The sequence below is a fragment of the Myotis myotis genome, unplaced genomic scaffold (assembly GCF_014108235.1).
Source record: "Myotis myotis isolate mMyoMyo1 unplaced genomic scaffold, mMyoMyo1.p scaffold_m19_p_10, whole genome shotgun sequence".
NCBI classification, from domain to species: Eukaryota; Metazoa; Chordata; class Mammalia; order Chiroptera; family Vespertilionidae; genus Myotis; species Myotis myotis.
This window is the reverse complement of record NW_023416314.1, coordinates 56,735,513-56,751,404: the sequence shown is the minus strand read 5'-3', so window position 1 is coordinate 56,751,404 and position 15,892 is coordinate 56,735,513. Positions and strand designations below refer to the sequence as shown.

The following is a 15,892-nucleotide window of genomic DNA, read 5'->3' as shown; positions in this document are numbered from 1 at the left end:
GCTTTGGGAGTTTAGGGGCTTCAGGAAAATCCTTCCTCAGGAAGCTTAGCAAGGGCTGCATGTCCAAGAAGAGTCTCTTGGTCACATCTCTGTGGCCTGACTGGGCAGCTGGACATGCTGCAAACACCTTAGGGAGGAGACTGGCTTAAAGGTCCATGATGGTAGAGTCTGGATCTGTTTTCTCACCACTATATGCCCAGGGACTTCTTTCACAGTATAAGGGCTTAATAAACACCTGTCCTATTGAGTGAAGAAGTGAATTCGTAAATGAATCCCAGGAAAGCCAATAACCGGTAGTCCTCTCTATAGACAAACACAGGAATAGTAAACTATAGATAGTAACTTAAATATCCATCATGGTTATAAATGTTAAACATACTTTGCATCCCCCCATGCAGAATGAAAAAGAGAAAAGAAGAAATACTCATAAGTAAGGTATTGGATAAATAAATACCTTAAATATCGCTCATGGTATGTAATATTAGACTACAGAACTCTGTTACTCAAATAGAAATATTCACATGCTGAGATGTCAAATGGAAAAAGTAGATTGCGATAATAGAGCAAGTATGAGTTCAAATTTGCAGATTACAAAATATATGTGAGTTTTCTGTATATGTATTTTTTATAGAAAACATTCTGTATATATGGTTTTAACACTGATTATGTCCGGATAGCAAGGTTATTGATTATCTTAAATTTTTTTTATTTTTAATACTCTACCTAACAAAGGTCCCCTTTTACCCCATACTACCTTTATAATCAGAAGATTAATAAAGTGATTAAAAAGTGAAAATACTGGTGCTGAAAGAAAACTCTTTATTGCATCCTTGTCTGGGGATTGTGCAAGTGGCAGCTGTCACTCAATAGCACAGTGGGGAAAAAAGTGAGCCCTAGCCTGTTTGGCTCAGTGGATCGAGCATTGGCCTGCGGACCGAAGGGTCCTGGGTTCAATTCTGGTCAAGGGCACGTACCTTGGTTGCAGGCTCCTCCCCGGGACAGGTTCTGGTCGGGGCATGTGCAGGAAGCAACCAGTTGATATGTTTCTCTCACATAGATGGTTCTCTCTGTCTTTCCCTCTCTCTCCCACTCTCCCTAAAAATCAATGGAAAAATATCCTCGGGCAAGGATTAACAACAACAAAACAACAACAACAAAAATTCTCTCTACAGAACCATCTCCCACACAATTTAAAGAATTTCATGTTTCTCCATTAAATCTCGAGTGGCTAAAATGAGGTTCTTCTTGAGCCAAGATTTGGCTTCATTGGATCATACACAAGCTAAATTCACATTAAAACTACAATCTCAATAAAATCAACCCAAATTAAAGTATTGCTTTTTTATAAAAGGATAAATAGAGCATTTTATTAACACTTTTTTTTTTGCAGCAACAAAATGAAAGCCCATATCTTTTCATTCAATACAACAAAAGCTGTGATCACATAACACCACTTTGAGACACAAAGCAAGAGATATGGTTTGCATTTTTAAAACAGACTTTATGTTTTATATTTGCAGTAGCAGAGCCTCCAGTCACTAGCACAATACAATGAACAGATCAAATATCCAGAATAGACAGTTGAATACACCAATAATATTTTGAGTTGAATTGGGAAATGCATTATTATCATTTTAGAACACGAAAAAGAGGTCTGATGTTATTTTTTTAAAAGAAAAAAAAGAATCATTCCAACCACCCAAAAAAGCTACCACAAGCAAAATAAAGATAAGATACAGACAGGAAATTTTATGCATTGCACTTATTGCTTGGTACACAAATGTTGCGATTACTGTTGAGTTATATTAAGAAGTGACAAGCAAAATGCCTCTGCCCCCATCTAAAATTCTATGACTCTATGAAAGTAGAAATTTCAATCCCCTAACCCAACATTAGGTGTATGCTATTTTTTTGTATGAAGATTGTTTATTATGTTTCTGTGTATGGATATGTATAAGATATACAGATATATAGAGATATAATTTTAATATAATTTGTTGTCCTATATAAGACAAATATATTTTAAATGGGACTTTAAATAATAAAATTATCTACTTACAATCTCTCTATTAAATTTATCTTTTTATATTATATATAGCTCTGTGGCACAAGTTTTATATAGCATTTAATTATTAAGGAAGAAGAATATCTAAACCATTTTCTATTTCTTTTGTTGTTAATATTGCATTTTCAGGGCTCTATTTCCATAGTAAATTTCTCATTAGATTCTTTATGGTGTGTGCATCTTTTTTTTTCCTAATTCAAGTTACAACCTGTACAAAGTTGTAATAAAAATACATTGAAGTCTTTTTCTAATTTTTTTGCAAAAAAGTTATGTGATATGCTACATGAAAAGTCCGATTTATTAAAATGTGGAGTGTTTTATACTGTCAGGTAAATAAATGGAAGAACATGAAGCATACCCCACACTTTACAAGTTCTCGTTCACAGGTATGTGTTTGTGCCCAGCATTTCATATAAACCACTGCAAGACATTCCTTTTGATAACCAACAAAATAGCCCACATTATGTAATAACAATTATTTAGTATGCCTTGCTCATTGCTAGCCCATAATGTTCTCTAATTGAGAGATATTCCAAGTTCATGATTTACACCCAATAAACGTTGTCAACATCTGCTGCAGCCAACATGACAGCATTATATTGTTGTGTTTTGTTTTGTTTTAACACGACTTCTGCATGAGATCTTGCAATACAGTGTAACAAATATAGAAGTGCATTTGACATGATCAAGTAGCTTTGGCTTCCTAACTTTTGTAGGATGAAATGTGCCAACTGTTTTAGCTGTGCTTTATTAAATGGCGATGAGTTTTAGCTCCTATAAATCCAATGAGTAACTACTTGTTTCTACAGTTTTTGATCAGTCAACCTTGAAAGCACAAATGCAAGAATAGATGACCTGAATGGAAAAGATGGAATTTCACAACTTCTACAGATTGCACTTGATGGTAACTTCATGAGTTTGTTTTCATTTCATTTTTACAGCAAGACTTGCTTGGTTGATATGTTTACATGTTCACACCACATATTTTAAAAATTTTTGTGCAATCACAATTAAGTTAATCACAGACACTAAAAATAAATCCAGCGATTAGTTTTGTTATGAATACTCATCTCGGTCCTTATAGGTGTATGTGTCTTGTCCTTCTTCTTGTACAAATTCCTCTTTCTTTTCCCAGCCATTGGGCCAACCTCCATTGGCCTGTGTTGTGGCACCATAAGACTTGGTGGTACCATAATTGATATAATTTTGAGTAATGTCCCCTGTTTCTTCATCGAGTTCATCTTCATGGATAAACCCACATTTTTCTTCACTGGTTTCCTCAGGGTCTGCCCACGGTTGCTTCTCTCCTGAGGCAAATATTCCATAAAATATAACTCCACCGTAGTGGACGAGGGCAGCAATCAGGAAGACATATTGCCACTCCTCGCGTGACTGCAGGGACAAAAGTGGCTGTGTGAGAACAAACTCCCCATGTGTGAGACATCTTCTCTAAATGTTCCACCAGCGAGCTTTTCATAAAATGCTAGCTGTAGGGGAAACCTCTCTTCTTGATCATATGAAGCAAATCCTATGACAGAAACTTCCTATAACACTGTAACTTTCATTATTTTAAAAGTAATTCAAATCTCATGTTTTGAAATAATTCCAAATATATCTGTGGTCAGCTAATTTTAAAAATATTTATCATTGAATTACTTAATATCCTCTTCTCACTCCTTTTATTTATTTTCCTCTAGTAAACCACAATTTTGAAGCTCTACACATAAGGACAACTAGCTGATAATTAAATTCTTCCCCTGATAACTACAGAAGGGTCCAAATTGAGTCTTGTAAATAATGCTCAGAAGATTTCTCTTGCCTATTTTAATAAGCTGAGGGCAGAAGGTTTGATTTGTTAACTACATCAGAAGTATCAGAAATATGACAAGGTGCCGAAACCGGTTTGGCTCAGTGGATAGAGCATCGGCCTGCGGACTGAAAGGTCCCAGGTTCGATTCCGGTCAAGGGCATGTACCTGGGTTGCCGGCACATCCCCAGTGGGGACTGTGCAGGAGGCAGCTGATCGATGTTTCTCTCTCTCTCATCGATGTTTCTGACTCTCTATCCCTCTCCCTTCCTCTCTGTAAAAAATCAATAAAATATATTTTTTTTAAAAAAAGAAATATGACAAGGTGTTAAGGAGCATGTTGCTTATTGGTTGGGAAAGAGGGCTCACTCAGAGTTCTTGGATATTTTTTTCTGAGCCTCAATCCTCTCCCCTACTCACAAGTGTGGGGAGTGGACCAGAAAAGAAATGCCAAAGAGAATGTATTAATCCTTTCCCAAACCATGAGAGAATCTTCTACAACTAATCATCTCTTTTGTTCCATCTTACCTTATTCTTTGTCATTGCACCCACAATGATAGGGCAAACCATTCCTGACAATGTGCCAACACCATTCGAAATGCCCATTAAGATGCTGGCATATCTTGGAGCAATATCCAGGTGGTTAACATTGAAACCTGAAATACATGTAGAATCTTTAATTCAGAGAACCCCAAGCCTCTTAGAAGTGCCTACAAAAATATTCTCTACCATACTCACCACCCTCCTTAAAACATACTAGGTACACAGCAGGTGCTTCATAACTACTTTTTGCTAATTTAGCTCAGGGATATAATGAGAATAAAATGAGGTGTACTTTCTTATATTATGCTTAATATGTGATGCTCACTCCACAGAAGGAAGGAGATATGTTCTCATAACCAAAAAATAAATGAACTAAATAAAAAAGTCAGAAGGGAGAAAGTGAGTAGTAACAAGTCTAAGTAATGATTTCTAAACGTTTTATTATTTTTAATATAAATTTTAGTGGAAATATGTTCAGTAAACGTTCTTAACTCAAAATATTTAAATAGGAAAGTAGACTATATGGAGATAGATGGATAGATCGTCTTATTATCACCAGCCAAAATGAGATGTCACAAGTACAAATTTTAAAAATGTATGTTACCAGATATAGCAAATCCGCTGAATCCCACTGCAAGTACCAGGAAGGAGATAGCTACCCCTCTAGTGTGAGAGTAGCCAACGACCAGGAGCAGGGTTGCCTCCATGCCAAAACCTTCAGAAACAAATACGTGAACACACTTCAGAAATTTGTGTAAATGTTTCCAATGAGCTAGAAATGCTCTAGCAAACCACTTCTGGCAGCCCACTTAAAAATACTAACAACACTGATAATTTATATGCAAAGGTTCCTGAAACCTTCCATGTGCTGAGTAAAAACATCAAAAGCAACCTTAAGTTTCAGTGGTGGCAAGGTCAAGTTAGTTATGCAGTTATTTAAAAGTAGGAGTTATGAAAATCTAAAATAAGATAGGAAAATGTTTATAAATGAACAATGACACAAATGTAATGGCGCATGTGATATGTATAGAAAAAGTTACGCAGATTAGAACTTCATGAACTAAAAGTATGTTTTTAACATCATGGATGTAGGTACTTACCACCACAATTCATGATCTTTCTTACTGTAGTAGTTGAAAGAATTTGCCTGCTTCTTAGAAAGTCTGCAATCTGCCCTCCAATAGGTACAATAATTGTCATTACTAAGTGTGGCACAGCAGACAGCATGCCAACCTGATGACAAGAGGGGAGAAATATATGTGATCATAAGTAATGTGAGCAATGTAATGGTCTTGATTTTCTTGAACATCATCATAAAACTCTTCATGGGCAAAGGCAGGAAGAATACTATCTCCAAATGACCACTTATTCCTAGAATAAGTAGTAACTTTCACAGAATAAATGAGAAAAGCCAAGTAATTTTATTTGTATCCCTTTTTGTGTTCTGGAGAATACTTTTCTTCTGTGCTATGAGTCAGTACATTTTGAGTTTCTGAATAAGCTACCTTGAATCTTATCACAGAGTGATTCACATTTATGTGCCCATTTTATATTCTTAAATATGTTTTCAAAAATGTATCATTAGCGCCAAAACCGGTTTGGCTCAGTGGATAGAGCGTCGGCCTGCGGACTGAAAGGTCCCAGGTTCGATTCCGGTCAAGGGCATGTACCTGGGTTGCGGGCACATCCCCAGTAGGAGATGTGCAGGAGGCAGCAGTAGGAGATGTGCAGGAGGCAGCTGATCGATGTTTCTCTCTCATCGATGTTTCTAACTCTCTATCTCTCTCCTTTCCTCTCTGTAAAAAATCAATAAAATATATTTTAAAAAAAAAAAGTATCATTAGCAAAAAGTGGGGAGTAGAAGAGAGAGAGACAGAGATAGAGAAAGAGTCAGAAGGAAAAATATAGTACATTCGACAAAACCTTGAAGAGGCTGTAGTTTAAATTCATTTTTAAATTAATAATAAGTCTAACAATGTTTATAGTATTTAAAAAATATATATCTTATGAGTTTTATATTTAGATTCTATAAGAGCCCAGAAAATATAGATCAATTATTCAATTTTAGGCATTTTTTTTATGTCAAATATCAATATTTGGTCACATTGCCATACAATAAAATATATAGAGTGTGCCAAAAAATATATACACACACTTTGAATAATTACAAAGGCAGTGTTTTTTAAAATACATTTCATTTTCAAAATTGAGCTATCAGCTATTAAAGTGTGTATGCATTTTTTGGGACACCCTGTAGTTTCTATGCAATCTAAAAATCTAACCCACCTGCACCAATTCAACACAGAGTTTCTTAGCAATAATTATGTGCAAGGCACTATTCTCTAGACATTATGGAGGCAGGAAGTATAAATAAAATGCATTTTAATTATGTACTGTATTACCACATATGTGGACTTAGTAAATTTTAAATATAAGCATATAAGGAGGTTTTTCACTATGTATACTAGTACTTTGAAGCACAGTTCCTGACAAGTGCAGGATAAGTTTATTATTTGATGTAACTATGTCTTTCAAATTAGACTACTGAAGGTTTGAGACAAAGACTGTGTTTTATTTTCCAAGGTGTATAATGTGGCGCCATGACCAAAGATTTGGGTTGTTTGGACGATTAATTAAGATGGTGAATGACTCTAAAATAGGTTAAATGTCCAAGCTACTTAATTCTCTCTTTCACTTTGGATAGAAGTGTTTTATATTGTCATTATTATAGTTTATCGTAGAGTTTAGTTCCTGAACCATGTCAGCCTAGATCCAAAGCCCATGATCTATTTCCTCCATCACCTCCTTTACATGTTTTTCAGGGAAGTCTAGAGTCTTTTTTTGTTGTTGTTATCGGTATAATCAAAATCATCAAGCCAATCTGTGTGTGTAGAAGTTATCCATAATTTTAAAATATAATAAGTGAATCAAATCAACCCATCTGGTTATTATATTTAGTTGTTGTAAAATACCATTGCTTTCACTCACGCATTTTCAATTAATTGGAGCTCCAGGGCCAGAATGACCATGCAGTTTCATTAACATCAGTTGGTTCCTTCACTCTCCCCCGGGAGACCTGACTTTATTAATAGCCTCTCAGTGTCATAGTTGGCCCAGATTCTGAAAATGGACTCACACCTCCAGCAGCCTTTGTTGAGAAGTGTAACACCTCTCAGAGCTCCCAAAGGCTACTCTGCTGTGTTTGATCAGCTACAGGGAGAAGAGCCTTGTCTAAAGCAGCATTATTATTCTCAATAATGGAGGAAACAGTTTCCTTAGAAACAGGGATGACAAAAGGGCTCTTAGAATAGCTACTCCTAACTCAGGTTGCCTTCAGTTCCAGGCCTCAGATAATCTTTCAAGTAGAGGCATAATATGAATAGTGAGCCCAGCTGGACTTAGGTAATGACATGAAGAGAAATGGCAAGTCCATTGCCAGCACAGACAAGTGTATTCAGGACTCAGCAAAGGGCTAGGCGCAGAGATGGCATTCAACGAATACTTGCTAAATGCTTAAGTTAATATATGGTTTACCTGAATTTGAATGGCACAGTAGAGGGAATTGAAACAAGTCAAAGGATCTGGGCTTAAAGTTGATTCTGTCATTTATCACCAGCTTGGCTTCAGGCAATTTAAATGCTATCCCTAGCTTCTGGTTCTACATCAGTTCAAGAGAAATGGTGATAGTTACACCCTATTTAATCATACAAGGTTGTCCATGAATATGAAAGGACCTTGGAGATTTCAAACCCTTATATAAAGTAGTAGTATTATCTTCATTTAATCCTTATAGAAAACCTCAAAATGATTATATTATCATAGCTATGAATATATGCCTAAATATAATAGCATTTAGCATACTGTAATTGGTAGCGTCCTCTTTTTTTTTTTTTTTTTTTTTTTTTTTTGGTCTACACCACCAATCTATAAATTCTTGAGGACAGAAAACATATTTTTATTTCTGAATCTAACACAAAATTTCACATATCATGTTCAACAAATGCATAAATTGGAGAAACACCATGTAAGCATGTTTTCAAATATTTTTTGTTATCCTCAAATCTTTTAGCCAGACAAATTTCTGAGAGCACTGAAGAAGAGTTAGCTTGGTAATAGCAATTCCACCTTAATGAAGTACTTTTACATTCACTGTTACATAGTCTCTGATATGATTTAAAAGAAGTTATGTTTGCCCTGGCTGGCCAGTGTGGCTCAGTTGGCAGGGAGCCATCCTGTGCACTTTAAAGTTGTGGTTTAATTCCCAGTCAGGGCACATGCCTGGGTTTCAGGCTCAACCCCGCAAACCCCCCCCCCCCCCCCCCCCCCCCCCCGCCCCTGCCCCCCACCGTGGGCCTGTGCAGGAGGCAGCAGATGGATGTTTTGCTCTCATGTTTCTCTCTCTCTCTCTCTCTCTCTCTCTCTCTCTCTCTCTCTCTCTCTCCCTCCCTCCCTCCCTCTCTCCCTCCCCATTCCCTCCCTCCACGCCTCTCTCTCAGCATGTCCTCTGGTGAGAATTAAAAAGAAAAAGTTATGTTTAATTGCAGAGAGAGGGCAACACTGCTGCCCACCCCAACTGGGATGTAAGCTCCACGTGGGCAGAGAGTAGGTCTCTTTTGTCTGTGTTCCCTGCAAAAAAGGAGAGCAGATTCTAGCAGATATTTGAAGGCAGTAGATAAACATCGTGCTTAGCCTTTGTTTCCCAGAAGTTACTTATTGACCGAATATACAAATAACTCATGAAATTTAGAAGATAAAATCTTGATAAAGAAACTTAATATTCACATAAGTACAAAAAGTATGCACTAGTTACATAGAGATAATTTTCACATACCTTGCTGATTTCAAATCCAAAGACTTCCTCAAAATATGCTGGCTGACTAATAAGCAATAAATAGAAAGTCCAGCTTCTACAGAAATTGGCGACAATTATTGCATAGACTGGCATAGATGTAAAAAATTTCCTCCATGGAGTCTTGAATTTCTGAAATCCCAAAAAGAGAGCCATTCTGACCATTTCAAATATATTCTAACGGGCTTTGCATTTTTATGATATGTATGTTGGGGTATGAGTAGGATGGTAGACAAAAAGTAGTGAGTCATTAATTGCAACAGTCCAGTTAACCTTAGTTATATGAATGATCATTAGAAGAGAAAAAAATGTATTATTAGCTTCATATTTTGATTAAATTGTTTCAGTGTTGGGGATATACAAGATTCCATATTTATCTAAAACTAATTCCAGAAGCACAGATCTCAGTTTTTAAGATTTCTTTCTTTTTTGCAGTGACAAGATCATGCCTCAGCTAAAACTCACTGTAACCTTGTTGGTATCCAAACCGGTGACCTTGTTGGTATCCAAAATATTTTGTCTAGAATATTGAAAATTCAATGTACTTATAAAAATAAGAAAAATTGAGTGCAATAACCTAGACCCTATCTAAAGACAATGATACCACTACTTATCTATAAACACTCTTGCTAGTCAATGGATATCGGTATAAATTCTGTGACACTGGAGTGCAAGGCTCTATAAAAGTTACATGATGGATATTTGGTTAAAATATTTGGCTTTAACCCAGCATACCATGCGCACATCATAACTACAGTCATGCATTGTATAACAACATTTTGGCAATGGTTTACCACATATACTATGTGGTCTTATAAGATTACAATAGAGCTAAAAAGAATTCCTATCGCCTAATGACACCGTAGCCCAACACATTGCTTGCATGTTTACAGAGATGCTGGTATAAACAAGCCTACTGCACTGATAGTCATATAGAAGTATAGCACATCCCTGGCTGTGTGGCTCAGTTGGTTGGAGCATCATCCTGTACACCAAAAGGTTACAGGTTCAATTCCCAGTGAGCACACATACCCAGATTGCATGTTTGATCTGTCAGGGCACATGCGATTTTTCTCTTTCACATTCTCTCTCTCTCTCTCTCTCTCTCTCTCTCTCTCTCTCTCTCTCTCTCTCGTCAATAAAAATCTCTTTGGGTAAGGATTAAAAAGAAAAATACCGCACATACAATTACAGTAGCAGGCTGTGCCATCTAGGTTTGTGTAAGTGCACTCTATGATGTTCGCACAATAACTAAATCACCTAAAACTACTTTTTCTCAAAATGTATTCAGTCATTAACTGCACATGACTGTAGTTATTTATGACATACAAGACATTCAAAATTAACAACCTAAATATGATTGGCTTTGCTTATAATACCCATTAAAAATTGCATCCAATATACTTAAAGATTCTGTGTTTGCCCAAATGTACAAGTATCCTTCCCAAGACTAATTTTTACACCTTAAAATGTCTCTCATATTTCTAAACACTTTTCAATTACTTTACTTTGAACACCAAAATACTGTTTGGTGAAGAATCAATAGACTACAATAATTTTGATTATTTCTAGCTTGGGATCCTTGACCTGACCAAAAGAGTAAAAGAGGAGGCACTCATCAGTGGAATATAAAACTGAAAGAAACAAACAAGACAAACAAAAACTCTTGGACACAGACAGTAGGATGGTGGTTACTATTGTCTGGGTCTATGAGGAAAGGAGGGTGAGGAGGGGGAGAGGGAGATTTGACTTTGGGTGGTAAGCAATGCAATATAGAATTGTACACTTGAAACCTCTATAATCTTACGTCACCCCAATACATTTAATAAACATTTAAAATTAAAAAGAGAGGAGGCAAACATGCTTTTTACACAGATTTAGTAATTATTTCTGGATGGAGAATCCCATCATTGCTATTATTGATTGTGATTCTAATGAATCATTTTAAAGGTCACTTTAAAAGTAACATAGTAGAATGCTATACTGTGGTGATTACAAATATAATATATAATATAAAAAAGAATCAAAACATCACAAAAGCCCATCCTAATAATATGTAATGAGTTCTATGGCTTTGGATAAAAATGTTAAGTGTCAGCATTAGAGACGGGTTCCAAAAGTGCAGGGTTGTTGTTTTTTTCTCCTTCAATTCAGAATGTTCTGGAACAATGGTGCCAGATGAATACACTTATTCACTGATAATAAAAATGTCCAAATAAGGAATGTTAGCATTATAGATATTTGTACAAGAAATAAGTTTAGAATATTATTAGAAGTAAATAACTTTTTCTTGCTCGACTGGCATTTCTTTTATTTACATCAGGGCCCTGAGGACTTTATTTTTCAGGTTGCAAAACATTTCATCAACCATAAGAGAAAAGTATCTAATTTCATACCTTAAAAAGTGGTTGGGGGTTGTTGGAGGATTTATGGTATTCTGATAACATTCTACTACAACACAGGTGTATTTAGTTTATTAAAATTTAGCAAGCTATTTGCTTATGATTTTGTGCATTTTTTCTGTATATATGTTGTATTTAATTATTTTTAAGAGAGATTCAAGAAACATTAGAGTCAGCTGCAATGTGTGTGATCTTTAATTGGAGCCATACTCAAAACAAATAGCTATAAAAGACATATGAATATAGACTATGTATTCGAATTTGCACTGGATATTAGAAATTTAAATATCTAGGTATTAAATAATGCTAGGAAATTATTTCTAATTGTGTTAGGTATGATACTAGTACTTAGATTCTGAAGGAGGATATTCTTATTTTCTAGAGACTCATGTGAGATATTCATGAATAAAGGTTTATGATATCTAATTTACTTTGAAATTATTCAGCAAAAAAATGAAATAAGTAAAACAAGATGTTAACAACTTGCATCTATGCAGTGGGTATCTGGCTGTTCTTGCATATTAAATTTGTTCATAATAAAAAAGTTCAAAATAAAATGTAAGTTCTATCACCACTGGTATATTTTGAATAATTTACCTTGAAGCTAAAGTATAAAATACCAATAAGTCATAAAATATTATGTTTAGAAAAGCAGTAAGATATAGAAAATGGGAATTTTGAGATTATGTTCTTTTATCCATCTGGCTGTTCTTTTGAGGGTTATTTCAGAAAATTTATGCCTGATCTAGACGCACAGTATTTCAAGAACTGGTAAATAAAAGAAGCACATTTAACTAATGAAGATACAGGCTGGTCAGGTTGTTTTGGGCAGAAATTGAAGCTAAATTCTGAACTCACCTTGGACCAACCTACTTTTAGCTTCTGCTCACAGCAACTGCGGCTGGTGGGCACCAGAGCACACTGCCAACACCCACCCCACCCCCACATTTCCTCCTATCTTTTGAGTAGCCACCACTAGAAAGAAATTATCAATCCATTTACAGAAGGAAACAGGAAGGGGAAAGTTTTAAATATCAGTCTACTCAGCTCATGGAACAACTATAATGTAAGGATTATTTTTAAGTACTGAAGTTTAACTTCTGAATAATATCCAACATGGAATTTTTCTTATTCATTAAAAGTCAAGATACATGTCTTCAGTAACAATGGGCAACTGACCTTTTACTAGAATGATATGTCAAAGACAGGCCTTCTCTAACAAATGAAGTAGGGAAACAGAGCTGGAATAATATACAATTCAAATGTGGGAGGAGAAACATAATGTATAAAGGGCATTGGTTCCTCAGCCAGTGAATGTCACCTTCCCACTCAGCATAAGGAAGTTAGGTTACTGATTAAATGCTGAATTACTAAACCTGTCTAAATACATGACTTTTCGTTTACTAGATTTATCGTAGTATCATATGGCTATCTGCTACTTACTATTTATGATTTATTAATGTCACATGTACTAAAATAGTTGCATTATTGACATATAACTTCATTTCACTCTCTATAGGCAGATCCTGTCCAAGAAGCCCAATCATAATCAGGAAAAGGGCTTTACAACATTATCTATATAATGATCTCCATAACAATGATTCTAAAAATGGATTATATCAATAAAAGGATTATGTTAATAATATTTTCACATCAGCTCTCTGTTATCAGCATTCTAATGCTTTAGGACTTACTAAACCACATGTAATATAAATACATATGTATGAAACCAACATTTAGACTATTTGACGAACAAAAAAAATCGCCTTTTCCATGACTGAATTAGGTGATTTGGCATTTCCTACAATCTAAAATTAACTATTGGTTGAATTTGTTTAAATTATGGCCCATATTGAACTGTTTTTAAAAACTCACTTAGGTTTATAATCATAGCTATAACACAGGGCAAATTTGAAAATACTTAACAAAGATAAAGAAAAAAATATAGCAATAATTCCCAAGTATATCAGGGAATATGAATGAAGTAAAGAAAACACTCATGATTGATACCATATTAGTTTTGTTGAATTGGTTGGTTGAAGGGAGATGAGATGGAGAATAGGAATAGAAATATACACCATAATAAAATTCTTACTTCCATTGCACCTAAAAGATTTGCACTCTCTCCAATGCTTTCTTCTATGTACCTACGTTCTTCATCTGTAATAGTAGGATGCTTTGCAGGACTCTCATAAGACACCAAAAGCCAAAACATGTACCAGACCATCCCAAAACTTCCTGCAAGCAAGAGTTCAAAAGGAGCAAGTCAAAGAAAACCATTATAAATACTTCCATTTAAAAGTCATTTGCTGAAATAACACTACAAAAAAATCTCATGACAATCATATTCTATAGAACGTGAATTCAAGTTTCTGTTTCTACAACTAACTTTAGTCACCTCTTCTTGTCGTTTGCCACCAGACTTCAATCTTCCTGAAGGGTGGTCCTGGATTTACCTCTGTCTCTAAATAATGCTGATACGCAAGAAACTCACAACAAATAATTATAGAATGGTGTGGTCTGGAACACATTCACCCATCCAACAAATATTTATTGAGAAGTTACTTTCCCAGGCACTCTCTTAAGGGAGAGAAATATGAGGAACAAGACAAAATCCCTGTCCTCAAAGAATTCTAGGAGGTTGATCCTTTTGTTATTGGCCTGTCTTGAATATAGAAGAGGGGTCTGCATTTCCAGAGAAAAGAAATGCCCCTTTACTTCTTCTGATAGCATTTCCAGATCTAGTAAACAGACTATTAAGTAAAATAGAGAAAATTATTTCAGTCTTGAGTGGCTATTGTACATTTAAAAATGGGCTTCTGTAATTAATATAGGAACATTTCCCACTTTATGTGACTGAATACCATATTATTTTCGGGACATGCTATTGCCTATTGATCATTTTTGGGGGGCAGATGAAAGTTATAAATTTCAGTACAATAAACTGTTTGCAAGTTCTTTTCATCCCCTTCTTTATTTACCTCTCTCACCATTAAACATGCCCTTATTTTGTGATATAAATCTGGACACATTAATAATACAAAGAATTTCAAGTGATTTATTCTTGTTTCCCAGCAGCTGGCCATTTCATTCTTGCCTCAGACTGTTCTTTCTCCCTTGGGCAACAATCCCTGATCCCCATATACCTTTTTTTTTTTTTTTTTTGCTTGCTCAGTCTCTCCGTGTCCCTTAATAATGCCATAGTTTCTGATGTGGCAAGCTTCTTTCAATTACTAAACATGACAGTGAAAATCTGATATAGTGTACTGGTTATGGAATATGGCTCTCCCAGATTCAAATCCTGGCTGTGTCATTCATTAGCTACATAATCTGATCAGGAACTGAATCTCTCTAAACCACCACTGTAAAATGAGATAATAATTCATTTTTTATGAGATTGTGGCAAAGTAAAGTTAAGGCAGATAATGCATAAAGCAACTAGCACAGTGGAGGGCTGAAAATAAGAATTCAATAAATGGGAGCTCTTGTGATTTAGAAATAATTATCATTACTCCTCTCTGAATGCATCTGAAGTGCCTAATATGCAGCTAATTGCTTTTTACAGGATGTAGCAAAAGAAGGTTTACAGTTGTAAGTACCTGAAACATAGTTTATCCTGGTATTATTATTTATTAATGAGTGTATTATTTTCCATAAGAACAACTGTAAATCTACTTTTGCTCCCACCCTGCATGCATTATCTTTTTAAACCTTAGTCACTACACAAGTCTTATCTTACTGAGTTTTAAAATATCAATATTAAATGTATGACTCAAAGACCCAAATTTTGTTACACACAGCAACTGAGCAGGTACCATGATAGGATATTTTCAGATTACCTAATATTTAAACTTTGAACCATTCAAGGATAAACATAAAATAAGTTATAACTTGAAATAATGTGGCTGATTTTCATACATGCTTTGTGGAAATTAGTCTCCTTACTTTAAAGCCACACCATGTTTTCAGTCAAACACATCAGAGGGTTTAATGGATGGCCCTCCCAACTTGTACTCTATACCCTAGAAATAAATGCTTAAAACTTCTTTGAATTATGAACTCTTAAAAATCTAATGAAAGATATAGATTAAAATCTGATAAAGTGATCTCTCCAGGGGAAACAATGTACAAATGCATGCATGGCTTATAATTTAGAGCATTCATAAATGCAAAGCCATCCAGGGCTTTTGAACCAGACTAAGAGCCCCTCCTATAAAGTATATTTA

The 15,892-nt window shown here is 35.2% G+C and overlaps 1 protein-coding gene across 1 annotated transcript in view; it reads right to left on the bottom strand.

Moving 5' to 3' along the window:
- Positions 1-1,360: 1,360 nt before the first annotated feature.
- The window catches only part of SLC17A6 (solute carrier family 17 member 6), a 32,564-nt gene continuing 18,032 nt past the window's right edge, over positions 1,361-15,892 (bottom strand). The window contains exons 7-12 of the mRNA XM_036325668.1: positions 13,762-13,904; positions 9,247-9,396; positions 5,516-5,648; positions 5,020-5,130; positions 4,401-4,528; positions 1,361-3,457 (exon numbers count right to left, since the gene is read on the bottom strand). Coding sequence (XP_036181561.1) covers positions 3,122-3,457; positions 4,401-4,528; positions 5,020-5,130; positions 5,516-5,648; positions 9,247-9,396; positions 13,762-13,904 — 1,001 coding nt within the window. The 3' untranslated portion in view covers positions 1,361-3,121. The remainder of the gene's footprint in view (positions 3,458-4,400; positions 4,529-5,019; positions 5,131-5,515; positions 5,649-9,246; positions 9,397-13,761; positions 13,905-15,892) is intronic.